This window comes from Semicossyphus pulcher, unplaced genomic scaffold, assembly GCF_022749685.1.
Source record: "Semicossyphus pulcher isolate SPU_LCO1_2020_fin unplaced genomic scaffold, fSemPul1.0.p SCAF_20, whole genome shotgun sequence".
NCBI lineage: Eukaryota > Metazoa > Chordata > Actinopteri > Labriformes > Labridae > Semicossyphus > Semicossyphus pulcher.
In genome coordinates this window covers 7161536-7183700 of record NW_027211694.1, presented here as the reverse complement: position 1 = coordinate 7183700, position 22165 = coordinate 7161536, and the positions used below count along the sequence as shown (strand labels likewise).

The 22165-nt window shown below is 43.3% G+C and overlaps 1 protein-coding gene across 4 annotated transcripts in view; it reads right to left on the bottom strand.

Annotated features, from left to right (window-relative positions):
- Positions 1-22165, bottom strand: part of anks1b (ankyrin repeat and sterile alpha motif domain containing 1B) — a 244029-nt gene that overhangs the window by 9716 nt on the left and 212148 nt on the right. For 2 of the 4 annotated variants that reach the window (XM_069671528.1, XM_069671525.1), the window contains exons 20-24: positions 13024-13131; positions 11629-11832; positions 8884-9009; positions 3797-3868; positions 1404-1490 (exon numbers count right to left, since the gene is read on the bottom strand). In XM_069671528.1, coding sequence (XP_069527629.1) covers positions 1404-1490; positions 3797-3868; positions 8884-9009; positions 11629-11832; positions 13024-13131 — 597 coding nt within the window. The remainder of the gene's footprint in view (positions 1-1403; positions 1491-3796; positions 3869-8883; positions 9010-11628; positions 11833-13023; positions 13132-22165) is intronic. The other 2 variants (XM_069671527.1, XM_069671526.1) reach the window with 2 other exon arrangements.

The window sequence follows — 22165 nt, the reverse complement described above, 5'->3', positions numbered from 1 at the left end:
TGCCTTCTCCTTTAAATTGATTTATTACACTAAATATTATTTCTCTCTTGTAAAATATCGAACCAGTACGTTAGCTACAGCTGGATCAAAGGACTAGGGGGGTTTAGAGTTTAGAGTCCACTTTCAGTGGCCGCAGCCTCCAGTCACACGAACATATCGTGTTTGTCATTCCTCGAACTCGATCTGTCTTCATTAAAAATGCTTTTAATTTCTTTGCTCCCTCATCTTGGTCTGAGCTGCAGGGCCTCAAAGTGGAGCAATTAGCTTGGACGACTTTAAAAGCCGAATTAAGGAGCATTTGACCAGAGAATGCAACTGTCCTAGTGCTGAATGCTATTAAGCTATTGGTCGATGAATTTCTTGCCTGTCTTAGTCTGTTGTCTGTTCTGTACTTGAAACTTTTTATGCTGCTGTCTTGGCCAGGACTCCCTTGTAAAAGAGATCTTGTATCTCAATGGGATTATTTCCTGGTAAGAAGAGAATAATAGCATAAAACAATGTTGGCAGAGACAGATGGGACATATAATTAAGTTAAAAACATAAAAAAAAATAATGTAGCAGCTGATTATGGTCATAACGTTTAAAAGATAACATCCATATCTGTCTGTGTATACATTTGTTTTAATGTGTCGATGAGTCTGTTCTCTGCAGGGGGACCTGAGGAGGAGCACTGAACTCTGCATGTTCACACTATCTGTACGTCATGCTCATCTGCTCCTGTGTGTGTTAATGTGCACAACAAAGGCTTAAATAAATGTGTTTTTTCAAGCAAGAAGCTTATAATTTAATTAAAATAGTTTCTCACTGTGCCGTGTTTTTTACTACCCGAGGAGGATTACAGCCTGTTGTCTTTCACACGGATGCTCAGGACTTATTACCTGATAGGAATAATTGACTCTTTGGTGTGAAATTATTAGCTCAGTGCTCTGAAAAAAAAACCCCAACTCGTGACACATTCACACATAAAATCACTATTTCCCAGTGTAACTGGGACGCCCTGACACACACTGGCTCTCACTCATTGTTTCTTTGGAGGCAGAAAGAACGAGTTTCTGAACAACTGTGTTAAATAACTTGTTTTTAAAAATTAAAAACTAAAGTTTCTTGTTCTTATAAACACCTTATTAACATTCACTCAAGGCTCTAATGAAGTGAGTAGGTTGTTATTGATTTTCTTAACATTCAGTGCATCTATCCCACTCTGATTATCACCTGTTTGTGTTCTGCCCTCTATTACACTTCATTGATTTTTACACCGTATAGTTTAAACCAGTCAGGCTGCAGCGGAAGCCGACATCAGCGCTGCTATGCTGTCCATTTTCTGACACCTCTGAATGTCGCTCATGTTCAAAGCCTGACCTTTCATGTGTTATTTACAGCAGGAAGTGGGCTGCGAGCGTTACCTTATTTGTGGCGTCTATGAACTTCACTCCCTTGTAAGAAACAGAGAGCACGATGGTCGGCACCTTCTTCATCTGTTCTGTCGACTTCTTGGAGCACACAAAAAAACAAAAGGAGACAAAAGAGAGGAGAGAGGCAGCAGTGACTTTGGAGGCAGGAAATTCTGTTAAAATGAAGCCCCAAAAAACACAGGAATCTGTTGCAGTATGAAACTTTAAACACCCCACAGTTGAAAATTCTTAATTAGTTGCACATGAATTAATTCTGTCTGTATTCTGTCTGTGGATTTTTTGCCGATATCCGATATGCCGATTTCGATACCAATATATTAGGCACGTTTCTTTCTACCTAATTGCAGAGAACATCAAGTCTCACCTGTAGTGGAATTGATATCATGCCTACTCTTCTTGTAGTGGCCAAAAACTGCCATACTGCAGACATCTTGCACCCTTCTTCACGCTTGTACAAAAGGTCACGCGTCTGATCACTCACGTTTCTGAGCGCACCTGAATGCCGCATCCCCCCAAAACACGGCAGTGAGGGAGACATGCCCGGACTTGTTTACTGCACCTACTACGGAGACATCAGTGATCCCCGACGGACAATTATTTTAACGTGTGTGCGTGCATTAATATGTAAGTTAGTTTTGCACTGATGTTTATGTTACACTCTGTTAGCATCGGCTTTGGCCGAGAGTGTATTTTCAGCGTGTTTGATGTTGTTAAGTCCGTTAAAATGACGAGAATGTGAGCTAACTGTTAGCTAGTTAAGAGTTGTTTCGGCAGAATTAAAGCGTTTTATCAGCGGATAATATCGGCAAAAAAATGACATATCTGCTGATGCCGATAACGTGCCGATAATATCGTACATCCCTTGTATAAAACACAGCTTAATCCATGTTAGGAGGCTGTCACCAGGTATACAATCATGTGAGACAAACAATATGAATGTTTACATAAAGAGGTAAATAAGCCAATACAACACGTCTTTTAATGATTTCATGCTCGATCATCTGCAAAGGTCAAAGGTTGTCACTCCCCTCTGAATCACATTTCTAAACCTGATCGACTGCAGCGCTGAAATCCAATACATCTATTAGCTTGTAAGCCACACCAGGCTCTTACTGCACATCTCCCCTCCTTCCTTTTAATTACACATCGGCACCTGAACGCGTCTCAATAACCTATATATAAACTCATCATGCAGGGAGATGCTGGGGAGAATCGTGTGATTTACACCGATGTTGGCGTCACCCTCCAAGCTGTCGTCCTACCTGCCAAAAGATTTAATATATTCACATGAATCGATGCGAGATGAGTCCCTCTCCTGCGCTCTCTGTATTGTCTTTTATCGCTTGTCATCTCCTTCTCCCTCAGTATCCATATTTCTATCACCCTCTGTCCCTCCTGTCTCCTTCTATGTTGAATTGTTGAGTCTACTCGCTGCTTCTGTTTCTGTTCTTTGTTCTGTTTCTACCCTCCCTGCTCGCTGCGTGTTGATGCTGCAGCTCGGCCTTGTCAGGGTCAGGTAGAGCAGAAGAGCTGACAAAAGCAGCGCTACCCAGCTCGAGGCTGTGGAGACGGGATTTAAACATCTACATCTACCTCCAGAGTGGAAAGATGGAGGGACAGATGAAAGGAGGGGATGCTGGGAACAGGGGCGAGCGGGTAAAGAAGGATGACACGTTCACATGGTTATAAAAGTCTGAATGATATGACAGGAATCTCATTGCAGTTAATGACAACCTTGGTGTCTCATACTGAGGAAAAGGAGAAAAGAAAGAGGCCTTCTGATGTGGAAGAACATAAATATAGAGACAGAAGAAAAGAGGGAGGAGGGGAGAGGAACAGAAGCTTCGCTCATGAATATTAAAATATATCTTCACACTGCAGCAGCTCAGGATGAGAGTGAGAGATGTGAACCGAGGGCCAGAGGAGAGAGGGGAGTCGGTGTTACTGTAAAATATGTAGAGCGAGTGAGCAGGACGGAAAGACGTGATAGCAGGAGACAGATAACGGAAGAGAAGAGAGAGCAGCCGAAGACGGAAAGTAAAAGGTAGAGATATAAGCTGGTGTGAGGTAAAAGGCGGGTCATGTGATATCGAGCCACACAGGCAAGAATATTAAAAATAAATCCCTCAATTCACTTAATCCACCGTCATGATACTTAAAGTTTGTTTAAGTGAGAGTGAGAGTGCGCTCGCTCTGTGAGACTGTGTCCCAGATTTAAAGCTCCTCTCAGGTTTCTGGAGAAAACATTTATATAATAAAGCCGCACATACGGCCTCCTGCACTCATGCTCTTCATAGATATGTCACACTGTTCCCAGAGTGAGATGAGTGTGAGATGAATCTTTCACAGCAGAAGTAAGTAAAGTGTGTGAGGCTGTTCTTTACCCTCATTTTGGCACAGGCGTCTTGTGTGGACTCCGTCCCTCGCAGCTCCTTCACCAGCATGGAGCCCAGGTACTGTGGAAAACACACACATATGCTTAGAGGATTAAACAAGTATGTGAGTGTCTGGTTAAGATACTCTTCCAAAAATTGTTTAACTTTATTTTCTATTCTAGTGGACATCCTGAAGTTTAGTAAGAGCAGCAAATACCCCTTTCCCACCAAAATTAGCGTGTTGACGCAGGTTTTTCAGACCCGGGAAGACCTGCTAATAAATGCCGATTGTCTCTTTTCCTATTGCCAGAGAAGTATACTCCTTTTTTCTGTATCCTTTTTTCTGATGTCACAAACGCGCTGGAGACAGTGTTGAACATGTTACAGTGGTTAGGTCTTTATTGTATCTATTACTCATTCAGTCTGTTTATCAAACTTGGCGCAGACAATTTGATTTGATTGTAGCCTTTCCTACTAAGCCGGGTGTTAGCGGGTTTTAGTGGGTTTTTTGACCAGTGGTTAAAGGGGCTGTGTCACTTTTGAGAAGCTGGAAGCAGGAAATATCCATTTGCTTTCCCTAAATGAATGCAGACAGTGGTTTGTTGCAGTGGTTAATAATTTTAGGATTTAGGAGTGATTCTTTTGCAGATTTGGATCCATTCACAAATTTGATTTAAAGCTGTGCCCATGTTCCCCTCTCGGATGAAGATGTGACTCACTCTGATTCTACTAACAAACTCGAACAGAGATGATGGAGACGCAGTCCAGCAGCAGTCATCCACTGTCAGCTCTGCTTGTGCTTCTGATGATGAACAGGACTGATAATATAGTCAGACCCATCCTCTCGGATGCCGCACTGTTGCCCTCGACGACACTGGTTACGACACCGAGGATGACTCCCGTGTCTCCGCCATGCCCAGGTCATGACTGGCGACAGCTGCTCTGCTGCTGCCACAGCTTGTAGCGGGGCTGCATGTCTTGATTGTGGCAGAAAGTTCACTAAGCATTGCCGCAGGTTTGACTGACGTCTCTATTTACAGACATAAGCCTCCAAACCCACCTGCATCAGCATCACGGCTCTTTCTTGACCACTGAACACTAGATGAACTACTTCCTCCCTGTTACGTGTCCAGTTTACACAATGTACCCCGGCTAGATGTAGATAACCAACCAGCTCAACCTGAGCTTTAACGGGGTCAGCAGTGGAGTGCTCACACATGATGGTGTGGGTTGCTTGAGTGGGAGTCTTCAGAGGAAGTCTAAAATAACAAAACGAACAGCAGCCTTCCCTCCAACAAAAAGCTGATGTCTTTAGAAAGTGTTTTTTATTATCGCTGAATTATTGTCTTCGTGCTTTTATTTTAATCACTCGAAATAAACTGTTAAAAAATTCATAATATGGCAATTTTGACAAATATTTTCTTGTATTTCTGTCATGTTTACATTCAGCCCAAACTGATGCAGAGTTTGCCTCACTGCACACAGACACTGTGAGCAGTGTTTACTTCCACCTTGAGCGTCTCCTGGAGGCACATTAACACCAGGCTCTGGCTCATCCTCCTCTCTGGACGTGACTCTGTGGTCGGACATGCTGAACACGTACCTTCTGATTTAATAAAGAAAGCACTAATGATGACAGTGTTTTACAGGGACGATGTTTATGTGGACATCAGAGCACTTAATGGGTGTGATTTTCACCACCTTGCGAGGCCCTCCCTGCTTATTTAAGAGGCCTTATTCCTCAAAGTGGGACCCTAACAAGGCTTTTAGTGGATTAGAGGAGATATATTTACAGCTTTTTTCTCTGTCTGTGGGACTCTACAGTAAATAGCTCCAAAGTCAAGGACCAAAGTACCTCTCAGGATTTGTCCTACATTTGATTCTGGAGGCAAAACAACTTTTTGGGGCTTTACGTGATGAATTACTTTTTATGTAGCACACACTGTGACTCAGTCATATTTTCAATTTGGGAGTCTGGTCCTTGTCAGATCAGAAGAAGGTCATCTGACCATGTTAATACTTTTTCTTGATTCAAGCTAACAATCTTAAATCTGTGTTATAGCAGGGTGGCTGGCAGTTCTCCTAGAAATTGCATTACAGCTGCACAGAGGCCAGCTGCCATCTGGTCTACCATGGCACTCAGTGTGTGTGTGTGTGTGTGTGTACATGAATACACACATCTTTTATGAGTTTCAGATCAAATCAAAATGTCTTATATTGATAGACTAAGTTTCTACAGTCATGCTAGCAGCTCTGAGGCTGTATTTCAGCATGCTAGAACAGTCACAGTGGCATTAGGGACTTTAAGCAGCGACGGTTAAAGGGACGGCTACGGCATTTGAAAAAAGTTCCACTTTGCGCTCTTCCTGTCGTTGCAGCCCAGTGTTGTACTACAGGAGAAAGACTGGGTTGCCTTAGTCAGTACGTCAGAGTGTATGCAGGACATATGTAATTTAATTTATATTTGATTCTACCTTTAGTAGTCGTACGGATTATTCGTGTATTTTATAAGATACCCGCTAATTTAATGATTTTTCCTGTTTGTTATAGACATGTCAGCCATTGCCAGCAGCAGTCGTTGCTTAGTGACATTAAAAACTACGGCAACCCATTGGACTGTTTTAACAGTGCTGTAGCCGTCCCTCAGCTGCGCTGCTTAAAGATACAATCTCGAAGATTAAAATTTTTGTGCTCTTGAGCGCCTCCCACTGACGATAATCGGTAACTACTATGACTGTTTGCCTTCATCTGAGCGTCGAGTTTGTTTCTTTTTCTTTGGATTTTCACTTATTTTTGAAGTTGTATCTGTAGTCATCGATCTTTTCTTTGTTTGTTCAGCCATAGTAGATTACTGTTTACTCGCAACACTTGCATCGACCTGAAAAGCAGTCGCTTAGCTCCGCCTACCCTCTCTGGCAGACCAACCACTGCTGGCTGATGGAAAACGCGTCACTAACTGGGCGCTGCTTGACAGCCAGTCTGTAATATTGCAAATGCAAAGGCTTTCATCAGTGGGCCATAGGCTCAGTCACCATTGTGTTAGCTCATTCTGCGATAGATAGAGACTTAACAGACATGAAAAAGTTTGAGATTGTTACTTTAAAGTCCATATTTCTAATGTGCTGAGGTTTAGCTGGTATAATATAGTAAATATAGTAATATAAAGTGTCTTTCAATGTTTTTTTATCTTATTGATTGCGTTAGCATGCAAAAATTTGCTTATTAGCACTAAAAACAAAGTAAAACTACAACCAAGTACTCAGTCATGAGCTGCAGCATTGGATACAATTCAGTTTGAATAGGAAAACTTGAGGAAGAGATAATTGAGAGACAATCCATCCAATAGTTGTTACAAAATATCAGCAAGCAAACCCTATTTTATTGTCCTTATTAGCACCTGATTATTCGTCAAAGACAGACTTTGACAGACTGATGTTGAGAAAAATGTAGACTTGTAGCGAAGCTCAAACTGAGCTGTGGCAAAGTTTCCATTAGCTATCATCCTTTATAGTTAAAAAAGAAACACTACAGCTGAGGGAGGAAAAGAATCTATAATAGGTTCAACATCAGGATGAACTACAGAACGTTTTGTCACTTCTGTGTCTGTAGAAGCTTTTAGATTAATACAGCAGAGCAGACAGAGTCAGTGTTAAGATAACATTAGTTGTTAATGATGTCGTGTGGTAATGATATTAAAATGTCTGCAGGCTCTCTGGATATGGATTTGTAATAACTGTAGATAACACATTTTGTGCTCCCGCTGACGCTGACGTAATAAAGTTTAGATATCCGGAGGTGGTGCTGGTGGTGGAGGAGAGGGTTTGTTTGTTTGTAGATAAAATGAGAAGAGTGCTGCTGCATCTTTTACTCTCTCCTTGTTACTCTCCCTCTTTTTTCTCCATTAACACAAACACAATACGCTCTCTCCTTCCTCTCCCGCTCTCATCACTGTCTTATCCATCTCATTTGTTCTTATTCACTCTCCATCTGCCTCCAGCTTGCCAATATTCATCCTGAGTGCTCCGCGCCTCGCTCTGTTGTGGCTCCCGCTCATTTATCTCACTTTCTGAGCTTTCTGGAGCCGGTTGTCCTGGGACGGCGAGCATTAGAGATGTTGTCATAAATGGCTCCATGAAAGCACCTCCATATTTTCCCCTGATGGCCCGCCCGCTGCGTGTTCCCCCACCATCCGGCTGTGTAGTTGTACATCCGTCAGAAGCCTAATGGTCCACACTTTTACTATCAATCTTCTGAGGTGAGAAAACGCAAGTGGGGAGATTTTCAGACGGATCTTTGGATACTTATCTCTTATTCACGGCCTCTTTCTCATCTCTTCTTGCAATTCATTCATATTTGATTTGAGCATCACATTTGATTCTCTTCTCCCCGTTCTATCTGTTTGAATTTGGATTTTGGATCTCTCTCCTCTCTCTCCACCTCTTTCTTCTGCCTCTTGTTGCTTAATCGACTCCTCAGTGTTTCTTAGATACCGTATTACTTTCTCTCTTTGTTTTTCACAGCCGGTGGAATTTAAAAATTGCTTTTTCTGCCCTGTTTTACCTGCTCCAAAGCAATCACTCCAGTCTGGAAGCTGCGCTCATAACCAATCAGAGGTGCAAGGCTGTAACCGTGGTAACTTTGGTAAATTTAGACCTTTGCCAGTTACGTAAAAGATGTTATATACAAAGTGCTGAGAATAACTGAGTGTGGATTTGACTGAGGGGTGAGGTTAAGGATCTTTGATCTACAATATCAATACTTAAGAAGTTTAAATAGTGTCAATCAAGAGGAAATTGAGGCGACAATTTTGGTAATTAATTGACCGTTGCTAAAAAATGCTAAAAACACTGGTTCCAGCTTTTCAAACGTAAATGTTTGCTAGTTTCTGAAGTGCTTGAAAATGTTAATTTTGTAATGTTGGTTGGACAAAACAAGTCTTTCCAAAACATCAGCTTGGGTTTTGAAATTTCCCAATATATCCTGACATTTTATAGACCAAAAAATGAATCACTTAATCAATAAAACCCTCTGTAGACTCATTGCTCATGAAGATTATCATAAGTTTTATAAGACTGAGGTGTAAGGTCAGGACTCACGTAGGCTTCGTAGTCACAGGACTGAAAGATGAGCTTCTCGGGGTGATGCTGCCAGTACTGCACCGGGGTGGACGAGGTGGCCTCGTTGGGCGGACGCAACGTGATCGGCTCGCACCACTCGCCAGCCTGCAACGACAACCAATCACACATCAGGAACCCGAACAGGATCACACAAGATTACAAGATGCTGCTCGACGTCGAGGCTTACGCTGCGTGTTGACAAGTTGTTGGCTCGACAAACGCGAGCTCATAACGGAGCGGCTTACCTGATTGAACATGAACATGCCTTCAAAGGAACACGCTTCAGAGAACATCGGAGAGGAAATTAAAGTTGGATGAATTACGCTCTGTTCCTTCATGTTCCCGCTCTTTAGCTCTTGAGCTTTCACCCTTTACACACAGGAAATACCTAAATCCTATCTGCATACTTCTGAAATGTCTGCGTGTAATAATTACGCCTGTTTATGGGCCTTCATTCTTTGGTAAATGAAACCAGATGATTTTTGTAGCGTGAGGAGGTACGCACGCATCCCGTGACTGTGTGCTTATGCGTCGCTCAGTGTCTGATTGCTTGTGTGTGTAATCCCCGTCAGAGAGCCGGTTGGGCGCTGTGTAGGTGAGATCCTATGATTACATGCAAAGATGTTGGATAAACAGCCGGGGATAAGCCTTTGGAAACAAGCGGTCGCCAAATCTACCAGCTTTACAATATTACACACGTTATTCCCACAAACTTTGACCCGGCTTAAAGAATCCACTGGAAATCCTGAGTCGCTAAAAGTTTATTCATCTGCTTCCTAACGGAGAAGAAAATGTTTTCAGCTGTTGCACAAAAAACGAGGGAGAACAGAAGGGAAGAAGAGCCAGAGGGAGAAACATTCGTGAGGTAGAAACGTTGCAGAAGTCACAGAAGGGTAATGAAATTCCTCTTCTCTATAATAGTAATCTGTCTTTTCTGGAGAAGCTGACTCATCATTACACCTCAGAGGGCTGTTCTGCTTCTAAAAAGGGGGATGCACACTGACGCACACACACTTAAGATTCAGCAGGGTTACCATAAGTGTGTGGTAGTCTGCGCTGATAAGCTCCCTGATTCACACGGAGGCACAAAAAGACCCTAATCACACCGCATCAAAACACAGCTGCTGCCTCACACGTGTCGTTTAAGTGCGTCTCGTTGAGCTTCGCTGATTGGAAATCATAAAGTTGTAATTTTAGGTTTGCAAAGTCGACACCCTAACTGTGAAAAGTACAGCTTGTTTATGCAGAACAATTGAAGATGAATGCTTTGATGTCTGAGGTGAACTAGTGGGGATAAACATTCATTTCATAGAGCTGTATTTTTGCCTGATTGCTGTCTGCGTTTTCTCGTTTTATAGCACAAAGTTTCAGGCTTAGATTTCATGAGCTCTAAACTGCTGCTGTCAGATGGTCCGCCTGCTGAGGATTATTAATGGTGGATTTTCAACAACCAAACAGGCTGATAAAACGTTTGGCTCACATCTTTATACTGGGATGTGTCATTGATTATTAGGATATATTCCACCCTCCTGATAAGAAATGTGCCTAAAAGCTTCTATGTTTATTTTTGCTTCCAATTAAGAATAACAAGATTAAACTTTGAAATACTACTGGGGTGAAGTTTTTATCTACATTCTTTATTATTTCATTAAAGGGAGAAGACAGATTGTGGTATTAAAGAATGGGATATATTTGTTGTCAACAATACTTTCTGACTTCCTGTCCCCGTGGCCCATCGGTCCCACTGAGGATGGAAATCTTTTCAAACTGCTTACAAATATATACCGTATAATTCAGTGTATAAGATGCACTTTTAATACTTTTTTTTTTTCATCTAAAAAAGCGGTATGTTATTGTGTGACGGTATTTTACCCAGACGATGGCGCTATCCGGTTGTTAAGTGGAGCCTCCACATCTCCACATTAAACCGTTTCTGGGTCCAAGCCGCTACAACGTCTCCTATTTACAATATGCAGCAGTGCTGTTTTCTGTGCGGTTTTAAGCGAGGAAAACTAACTTAATGGTTGCTAACGCGTCGTCATGGACATGCACCGCTGTGATTGCCACCCTCACACCAATCAACGTTACCGTCTGCTGCCAGCTACCGCTAGCTACCGCACCGGTAGCTCGCATGATTGCAAACTCGACATGGCGAAAACAGATGGAAGGCTGTAATTTGTGTGTGTTTTGTTTTAATTAAAATTAATTGAAATAGTGTTGAAATAACTTGTATACACGTTTTTATTAATAAATAACTATTGAAAACCTTTTCCCTCTGGCATACCCCCCAAAACGGACCGTGATTTATATTCCAGATTTTACGGTACTTTCAATTTAGAAGAATCCTCTGTAACTTCCAAACAAAGCTGGGCAACAGGAGCATTTGTTTCATGTCCTGAGGACTCATATCAGCAGTGGATTTCTGCACGCTTGGTGCTCTTGTGAATGTTTAACACAGCAGGAGGGAGAGTGTTGGATTGATGAAAAATAAGCTCTAGAGCCTGTTCATCAGAACAAAGATAATGCTCATTCATTTGTTCTAAGGAATTTGGACGACATTTGCAGCTCTAAGGCACAGAAGATGTGTTTGAGGACAATAGGAAAATATAGAATAATATTACTGATCCTTTGTTTCTACCAGCTCACAGTATCTCTGCCTCTGACCATTCATAACATTCTCCTGGAGTCTGCCGCTCTCCCTCCATTCATCCCTCCCTTCCTCACCATGCTGACTTGGGCCATCTGTCGCTCCAGCTTGGATCGCGGCACGTCCTCGAAGTAGTTGTCATTGCTGCGCTGCCTGCGCCGGGCGTCCGCCTGCATGATGAGGTGCTGCACGTCCAGAGATCCGCCCGGGACCCCCGCCGTGTACGCCGCCTGGCCCACTGAAGGGCTGAGCTGTGGAGGAGTGTGGTTCCCTCCGGGCTCCTGGGACAGAACGGGAGGGGAGGAAGCGCGAGAGAGAGAGAGAGAGAGGGTTCATTCATCATTTGATAATTTGCTGTGTCACCGCTGCAAGTACAATAAGTAGGGCAGTCGCATTCACTGTGCACTGTCACATCTGATTTTGCAGCTACAGTGTGAACATGCTGCTGAGTGCCGCTACCTTAAAGTGCTTTGTTAAATCAGGGACGCAGACATCATCCTCTTATGAGGAAGTCTCAGCAGGTCCATCAGAGCGTCTTTAACACCACACTGAATCTTTGCCTGCTCAGAGAGCATCAGCTCCTCTAAGTGTAAAAGGATGTTCCTGTAAGAGGGTTTAAAGCTGAGCAGAGACTTTAACTCCCAAAGAATTAGCACTTTTATAAGTTTTAATGGTGTAACAGTCTCACGCTAAAGGGTCAACTAGTTCTCCTCAGAGGTTATTCACTTTCTGCGCTGAAGTGTTCAGTTTATTCCCTCATTTGTCCAAACACACTCAGCTGTCAGCTCTGTTTGTACTGTATTACAGAGTAAACAGCCCTATGCTCACACACTGGAAGAAAATGCCACTTAAGCACATCGTTTAAGCCTTTATTAAACCATACAGCACCATATTGCTTTTTTCAATTACAAACCAGCAACTCTTTATGTGAATGGAGTTTAATTATGGCTGAAACAACAGCAGAGATATAAAACCGCTGAGCTTGCTTCACTGAGAACTTTTTCCTCTTCTTTTAAGGCTCAGTAAGTAACAGAAACTCTGAGTTGGACATGTGGAGCCACAGCGGACAGTTCAGGCTGGTTGTTTGTCTTAAAAGGTGCAGAATCGACCGGGTTGAGGCAGAAGCAAAGGACCTCCCTTGGTTCACAGAACAAAGAGCAAGAGAGGATAATAAGGACATTAGAGAGTAGCCCCGATGGGAGAGGGAAAGCCACTTCCTCGTGATTAGTATCCCGGACGAGCTGGGAGGGAGGAAACTGCAGTGAGTCGGCCATTTTGTGCCTGCCCGAGAGATTTGGGTAATCATTCGGGTGTTAACAGCAGCAGTGGGGAAGGTTGAAGCTTCCTCTGAGAAATACTCAGCCATCTGGGAAGGAGCTAGTGCCCTTCTCTGTCTGATGAATCACAGTTATTTGAATTCAGTTATTTTCACGGTTCACACGGCGACTGTCTGCCGGCTGAGACTCACTCACCCGTAGGGAGATGGCCCGTGGAGGCTTTTGCGGGGTGTCTTCGTGTAGTCGGTCCCCCAATGAGGCGAGGATCCGTTTTCTGTGTCCGATGAGGTTGATCTTCAAAACCTGAAGAAACAGACATTTGACGTTAAATAATGTGCCAGCTCTCAGGGAAATATACAAGAGACATTGTGACCAGTCACAGCTCTAAACTAAGGAGTGAGGCTGGCTCATGTTTTTAAATCCTCGGCACATACACAAGAAAGGCCCGGGCAAAAATATGACTCATGCTTCTGTTTGCATAATTGAAAAACAACTTTTATATAGAGTGAGAGCTTAAAGGCTTTCAGACTGGATAATAAAAAGGTTATATCAGCATCTGCAAAACAGGTAACTGATAATCACCATGACTATCATGAGGCTCAGATAGCAGCATAAAACTGCTGCTCAGAAAAGAGTTTCACAAAGGGAAACAGGGGAGCACTGAGAGCTCTCAGGGAATAACTAACGAGTGCACAATAACATGAACTGCCCCTGAACTCATGCATACATCATGCTATTACCATTATTACATAACTGACATGACCCGGGCTGTCATGCTCAGGCTTTCAGTTTTGCAGTTACATGAAAAAGATCCCAGAGAGTGAACCAGTCCTTCAGTGTAAAACACAGCAGAGAGTGTGAAGTGTGCAGTAAGAGACAAACAGACATGAAGAAAGAGAGGCGGCTATGGAAAATATATTGGACTATTTCAATCTTTCCTGTCAAATTAAATAAGTACGTAAGATGTAAAGTGTGAGGATTAACTAGAGATGTCGACTTGGGACTCTAGCTGCAAAAGTCAACTTGAGACTTGACTTGAGATTTAAAGCAAAAACAAATCTTAAAGTTTGACCCGGTAAAATCCTGTGACACAAAAAAGCACTCTCAGTGCGAGCCACACATCATGAATATGTAATTATGAAGCTGAAGGGTTGAAGTGACTTCTTCTGCAGTTCATAAAAACACAGTTTAAGAAAGAAAAAAGTGTCATTTTATAGAATTTATTCTAGAAACTACTTTGATTTCTGAAATCATCTCTTAATTTGTTTACTCTGTAAACAAGCAGCAAAAACAAGTTGATTTTTGGCACGCCCGCTCCCCCTGCTACCTGTATTTATGCTAGCAAAGCTAATCACTTATGGGCTTTAGCTGCATACTCAGCAGCTCTCTGCAAGAAAATCTAAATATATCAAACTGTCCTTTCAACCAGCTGTGGGAGTAATAAACCAAAGATTTAAGATTTAAGACCCCGACTCTCAAGACAAACATAATATATATATCTTAAATGTCTTTATTAAGGCGCCTTTTGTTACTGAGCAGAGATTTTGCACTGACCGCCATGACATGCAAACAATATCAGATTGTGGCAAATTTGTATTAGTCTATTGATATGCCCCGGGCGCTCATTACACAGGCACAAACAGAGACACAACGCACACAGAGAGACTCTAATGAAAGCGTTCATTCTCTCTGCGGTCACCAGGCGTCCTCTGACCGTGCCAGTTACTGCGATTTCTAAAGAGACGAGCTGGAACATGGCAGCCTTCTGCGGAGACGTTTGTTTGCACTGTTTGCACCTTCTGGCACCCATACTTCAGCGCTCAACAAACTGCTGCCTGCTTTTATGGGTCTGCCTCTGGATGGCGTCCAATAAAGGTATGTGCCAGTGTGAGAAAATGTGTGTTTGTGTGTGTCTCCGGGGCAAAAGGTGGTAATTAGCCTCAATGCGGGGCCGTGCTGCGAGTCTAATGATTCTCCCGACAGTCTTGCTTTGAGTCGGCGCTACACACACACACACACACACTTACACGCACACACTTCATCATCTCCTGCACCAATTACTGCTCCACATCTGCTGGAGAAACATAAAAATACAGACAAATAACGACACAATGGTGTAGGTTGCACTGAGTCTAGTGCGATGTGTGTGTGGATAGACCTAAACACACAAACACAACATAAATAAACCATCCCCATCCATAATAAATAGTGTATATATGCAAATTGCATGCTAACAACTGATATATAATGTATCAAGCTAGTCCAGAAATGCCACTTCCTCTTGTTGTTTTTCTTCACTAAGTATATTCCATAAATTTTAAGGCCTGAAGCAAATAAGGAGAAAGGACAGTTTGAATAGTAGGATGCTAAAAAAAAGCATTAAAGCAGCTACTAAAGGGTTAAACATCCCACGCTGCTCCTCTCTGCATGGAAACAATGTATTTTAATTGTTAAAATTAGACAGATCAAAGGGAAACAGGGAGCAGAGCTGGGACTAGAGGGTAGTGGAACTAATTGGAGTATTATGGCCGCCCTGTGCTCCCTCCACCGACTCTCCCTCATCTTTTCCCCTCCTCCTCCTCTCTCTCCTCTCCGGCTTTCACCGCTCACATCTCTTTCCCTCCGACACGCCGTCCTTTATGGACGCACAATGTCAGCGATGGTGCTACACCATCTCTGCCTCCCACTATCTCTGTCTGTCTCTTTGTACTGAGGAGGACGTTGGCTCGTTGGATTTGCTGCATTAAGATCATGTGATTAGGAACAAGTGTCGATATCAGAGTGTGGATGTGAGAGAACGTTTGAACATATCATTTCCTGGAAATAATGACACTAGATTGCAAACAGGTTTGTCTCATTCTCAGGCTGTTATCTTTACAATAGTTTCTAGTGTAGTCGTTTTTCCCCACGTATTCTTTAAGCCACAAGTTTTAATATCATGAAATGAAATAGAGCTGAAACAATAAGTCGATTAGTTGAAAGACTTAAAATTCACTGGGTATTTTTATAAGGTAAAAATGCCCAAAATGTTGTAATTCATGGATCTGAATTCTGAGGATTTGCTTCTTTTGTGCTTGCAAACTGAATATCTTCCTGCTTTGTAACTGTAACAGCAACACTGTAGCGTCAGACGAACGTGCCCGACACGTAAATGTCATGGCAGCATCTATTTTGCGATCTACACCGGCTGCAACTACAGTACAGACGAGTCTCAAAGTTAGCTAACGGTAGTTGTGATTCCTGGCCATAAATAGGAGCGGCAGAGACGCCAAAAAGTGCGCAGACTGCCGGAAACAGTAGAAGAAGACAACTTAGCAACCGACTTGTAGACTTATTTCTTAATTGTGCATAAATTCTGAATTCATGTAGGATGTAGAATCGATTATTAATCAATCATTAATGGGATTGGTTTACCCAGATGCTGAGGAAATGTACATATTCATCGCTCTTTCAGATTAATCTTGTCTGCTCATCTAGCCGATCAATACCTTCAGTAAGAAACTGAATTGATCGTTCGTCGATCTTTTAACAGGGATCGATTGTGGGCATGTATTAACATAGCAGTGAATGGCTTTCTACGCTTCACTGATACGCAGCAGCGGGGAATAATAGACTTGAGGCGTAAAGCGAATGGAGCAGCGATGACCCGTGTGTTAATTTTTACTCCATTAGTAAAAGAACGTTACATTCACTTTCTTAAAATAGTAAAAGTAGACTCCAAAGTTCTGACCAAACTTCAGATAAGTTAGTTTGACCTGGTTGAAGTGAACTAAAGAACTATAAAGTGACAAAATGACCTGAATCATGCTTTTTTTGTTTACGTAGTAACACTTATGAAATATTCATCCTCATGCCTCTGTGCGTGTCTGTCTCCTGAGGGGCGATAGCGTGACACCAGCAGTCCTCACGCTGCTGTTTCATCACATACTAACACACACACACACACACACACGCACTCTCCAGAAGGAGCCCAGCATGGTGTGTATCCGTGTGTGTATCTGTGTGTTACTGTTCGCCTTATGCAACAGCATCTACTTCAACTACAGTACAAACCTCAACCTCAGCTTCAAGTTCAACTGTCACCATGGCAACACAGAGCCGCAGTCACCCACACACACTCTCATCCGGAAGAAATAATGAAATAAAGTCCACATGCACGTGGCTGTGTACTCACACACACACACACACACACACACACACACACACACACACAGCTGTTTGGGAGCCGGGGAGAAAGATTATATTGTTATCTCTGAATGGATGAGACTTTGAATGTAACCCGACTATTATTGTTAAAACACACTCACACACTCGCTCTGTGTGTGTGTGATGCTTCACTGCAGTGTCGCCCCATTTGCATTTAAATGATCTTCCCAGCAGCTGTACACTCTGACAGGAGAAGTGTGGAGCCACCGCAGCTCTCGCCCCTCTGCTCCGTCTATTTTATCACTAACAACACTTTGATTTAAACTCAGCTGTGTTCAAATCCACTCTGATCGCTCTTCACTTGACATGATCTCACCCCCCTCCTCGTGTCTCTCTTTGCAGTGTCACGGTAATGGCACTGAGTGGCGGGGTGTCCAATGAGGGTAACTCACCCTCCGGTCTTGATTTTATTATTAGTATTAAGTGATTTGAGGGATTGTTTGCCTCCAATATCAGGCTGTGCTGCTGTGTGTGTGTCTGTGTGTGTCGATCAGCGCTCTAATCCTGTTAAAAGTCCCGTTAGCCCAGATTGAAAAGCCTTGATTAACGGATTAGCCGCCAGACAAACGGGTAACGGAGCTGTGCTCTCACACAGCCGTCTCCTCTCTGTATCCTTCTGTCACTTTCCCACCAGAATTAAACAACAATCTGAGTCAGTGCCATACAAATATTTGTGTTTTAAAACTACTCCCACCTACAAGTTCAGGAACGAGTTACAAAACATGCAAAAGCTACTACAGTTCACCAACACTGGGATTGCCTCCAATGCTGCCTAAAATGCAAAATTGGGTATCTGAGAGTACGCACCGATCTGATATCGTAGTTTATAAGCTCTTCCTCATCTCTTCAAAACAGTGTAGGCTGCTGTTCACCAGAAACAAACTGATTCCATTCTGGGCTTGTAAGCTACAGGATCAGAATGGGGCATGCATTTTAGGCAGAATCGGAGGCATTTTTATGTACTGATCTTGTGATTAAAATAGGTAAAACACTGAATAAAGCAGTTGCACTTTCTGTCGGACGTTCTTAAAGGAGCAGTACTCCCCTGGAAAAAGCCACCGTCAGTCAAAGCTGGTGTTCTCTGTAATCAATAGAAGCAATCATTTTTTAAATTGGCACCAGAGCTGTGGAGAAAGTTGTACAAACAGCTTGTGGTTTCGCCCATTCTACATTCCTACAACACCCAGCATGCATTGCGCCCCTCCCTCTGAAAGGAACGGCCCAGCGAGAGACGCTGGAGTGAAATACTACCGTTTCCCTGCAGGCAACGACTCAGAGACGAGAATCCTAAACACGACGAGAATATACCCGTGGATCATCTAAACAATCTTCAGGTCTGCAGTCTACATTTCAAACCTGACGATTTTGAATGAGAGAGGCGGGCGTCCTAGGTTGAGGAAGTGTAGTTTAGCGAGCTCCCTGGCCTCCGCCAGATGACGCATTTTACGTCTGGCAGAGGTTTTCCAGGGCCCATTGGAGGAGCGGATAGCGTCCTCCAAAGGCACAGAGCAAAATTGCATTTTTTCCTACCGTAATGGCATTAGCTCCCCATGATAGCATGATAGGACTGAGGTTGAAAATCGGTGAACTGGCCCTTTAAGTAGACATAAGTACAAGGCGTGTGTCAGTCAAATCCTCTCCATACTGAATTGAGATTCGAATAACAAATGGTATCTGACCATCTTTAAAAGCAACAAAACTCCCAGTAGAATTCAGATGATTCCTAATGCCACATTAATTGAATCACATTTGTAACTGAATCACCGTCCATCATAAACTTCCACGAAAGACACAAGAGCACGCTGACCTCTTTAAAACACGAGAGCGTGCACAGAATAATGGACGACAGCTGCGACAAAATGACACGTTTCAGCTGAGAAGCCGGCGCAACAATGAGGGGTAAGAGGACAGCGTCAGTGATTGGGGACATTAACAACGACCTCTCTCATTCAGGACGCTGGAGACAAAAAGCCTTTTCTGTGTTTCCTACTGGAGGGGAGGTTGGAAGCTGGTCGGCTCACTGGAGCAGAAAAACCCAGCGAGGGACCCAACAGTCCAGTCAGTGTCTGTGCTCAAGCTAGCACGTAGTTTTAATGATGGAGAGGAGGGGGCTCTCTGCTCCTGTTTAATCCACATCGCCTGGCCTAAATATCTCTTTCTTCACCCTTTTATCCCCTTCTTTCTCTCCGTCCATATTCTCATTCCCTTGACCTTAAATTACCTCCATCATCTCCTCTCGTCCCTCTCCTTTCCTACCCCACTTTTCCCTCTTGCTATATCCAGAAGAAAGGAGAGACTTCAAGAGAAATGATGTAGAGAGAATAAATAGTGTAAGAGAGTGTCAGTGATTGGGCTAATAAAAGACGAGGCTCTGCAGTTGTTTCTTCTTCTCCTCGGCCTTAGTAACTGCACGCGATTGGTCCATCTTTCTCGGCTTGGTTGTGTGTATCTACCTTCTCCAGGCTCATGTCAATATGACCGATCACCTCTCCCCCCGCAGACTATGAGGTTGTGACCTCTTCGGTATGAACAGATATCTGAAGCCCCTCAGGCGTCGTCCGCTAATGGTCCGATCGGGGTTCAAGAATACTGCAATCGATTGTTCCAGATCCAAGAATCACAGGAGTAAGGTTACTTAAATAGCCCGGGTCAGAATGCATTACAGGCCGATTGAATGGTAATATTGATCAGTGGATGGGCCGCGTCTGTCTCAGTGATGTCTGAGAGGTTTGAGTGCAGGGTTGTGGGTACCATCAAGGACAGCAAGGTCATGTCCTCTGGAATATGTCAGACAATTAGGGGCTTTAAGGGAATCAGTAACTGTCTTGGGAATGACGAAACTTCTTTAAAGTCAAATTTGTTACATTTATGTCGGTGCAATATTTGTGTACTGGCCAGCGATGTTAAAAGAATCAGAGAGCCAATATCTGGAGGAGTTTCCTGTCTGTTATAACACAACAGCAGTGTTGCACTTTTACTAATTAGTTTTTGGGATAATCAAACATTATAAACAAGAGGATTATTACTCTCCAGCAGGATTACTCGTTAGCGTAAGTAAAGCTTTTAACCACATGTAGACTGTAATACTGGGGGATAACATTTGCACAGATTTTGCTTCGACATTCCTCTTAAATCATTCTATATTTTGCAAAGCGTTAGATGAGAAGACTGATACCTTACATATCACTAAAACCTAGCATCTGGTTAGCTTAGCTTAGCATAAAGACAGGAAACAGCTAGCCTCACTCTGTCTGAAGCTAACAAAATGTGTACGCTAGCTATATTGCATGCCATTTTGCAACACAGTTCTCACGAAGAGACGAAGAAAAGATTTGAGTTTGAGATTTTCCACCTGGACCTGAACGCATCTCTCTTCTCCTCTCATTGTAAGGTTGTAACTTTTGTCCGGAAGTGCGCAGTGAGTGAGTGGGCAAGCAAGTAAGAGAGAGAGCCGGTAAATGCGAGCAGAGCAGAGAGAAAGGCTGGGAGTGGAGGTGTCAGTAGGCTTATATTAACATCGTACCAGGGGATACTTTCAGAATGTTTGAGGCTCAAGCCAGCGCCCCCCAGAATGTGTGCCTTTAGCCGGCCCTGTTACAGTTTAATGTAAGTTCCTTTGTTAGCTGCAGTGGAGAATCAACAAATAAATATTCCTTTAAATGTTTGGGCTCCTGTAAGATCCTCGTAAGGCTCCCGTGCATGACATAGTTTGAGAATAAACACAAGCTGATATTAATGCCCGAGCTGTTGCACTAAATCTGTCAGCTAAGACGGGATAAGAAAGAAAGAAAGCATCGATTCAAAGTAGATAATGTGCAGAGCGCTCAGTGAGCAAAGACGGTTACAGCAACAACGCCCGGCTCATTCTTCACCCCGATTATTGACGTTTCTCTAACCATGAATACTTCATCACAGCCAGCCGCCTTCCTCACCGCTCCATCCCTCACCTAATGTGTGTGCTGTTTGGAGGTGGAGCTTTTCGGCTGGAGTGATGAGTATCGATTTGCCTGGAGTCTCAATAGATTACACACACACTGAACACACACACACACACACACACAGACATAATGCTCGGTGTGGTCAGCTGGGTTGATTAAGTTAGGTCCAGCTTTCAGCCTCGTCTTTGTGCTCGTTTTAGAATCAGACGCTTCTACACACACACTACATCTATATATACACACATACATATACCTTATATACACGGGGGGGCGACACTGTAAGAAAACCACAGACCACTGGTTACCTAGCAACCACAGAGCGGAGGGGAGTTGCAGCTAAGGTTGATGTGTTGAAAATGATGTCCAACAGTGACCAATAGGGAGGCTCGTTTCAGTGCTGAGGGAGCAGGTAGCCAATGAGAGCGTGCCGTTAATAAGCCCGCCTACATGGAGACAGATACATCTCCATTAATAGCAAGAGAACTGTAACTATGACTGGAGGCGCAGGCTGGGTGTGTGTGTGTGCAAACATTGCTTAATACTGCGGGATCAAGGCTGAAACAAGATCTCTTAAAGCTCGTCTTCCTCACACACACTCACACACACACACACACACACACACACGCACACACACACACACACACACACACACACACACTCTCTCTCTTTACCACACACAGAGGGGCTTATGAATTGGATTTCTATATGAAATGGTGTTTGATATTTTTATGGGTTAATAAATTCTTCAAAGCCCCGAGATGGAGCCGATTTTCACACCGCAGAGAAGCACAAGCTGTCCTCAGGCAGCAGGCTGTGTGTGATTGTGTGTGTGTGTTTGTGTACTATACTGTCCGGGTGTGGGTGCTTCCAAGAGTTTATCCTCCTCAGGTGTCTTCAAACTGAACAAATGTGAGTGTTAGTGTTCTGAACATGTAGAGAGGTTTGGATTTTATAAACCAAATTCAAATTAAAGCTTCATATTGTGTTACTACAGGTCCAAACGCTAACATCCATGCAACATCCATCATCAATCACGTGTCCATACATCTGTGTGTGACCCCTGAAGCTTGTGTGACACGTACGCCCACATGACACGACTAGTCGAGCGATGTTTACGTTGTTTTTCCTGCACGTCAGAGGTACAGTAGGTCTCGTGCAGCAGCTGCTCACGCTCGGAGTCGGTGAAGCGTGGA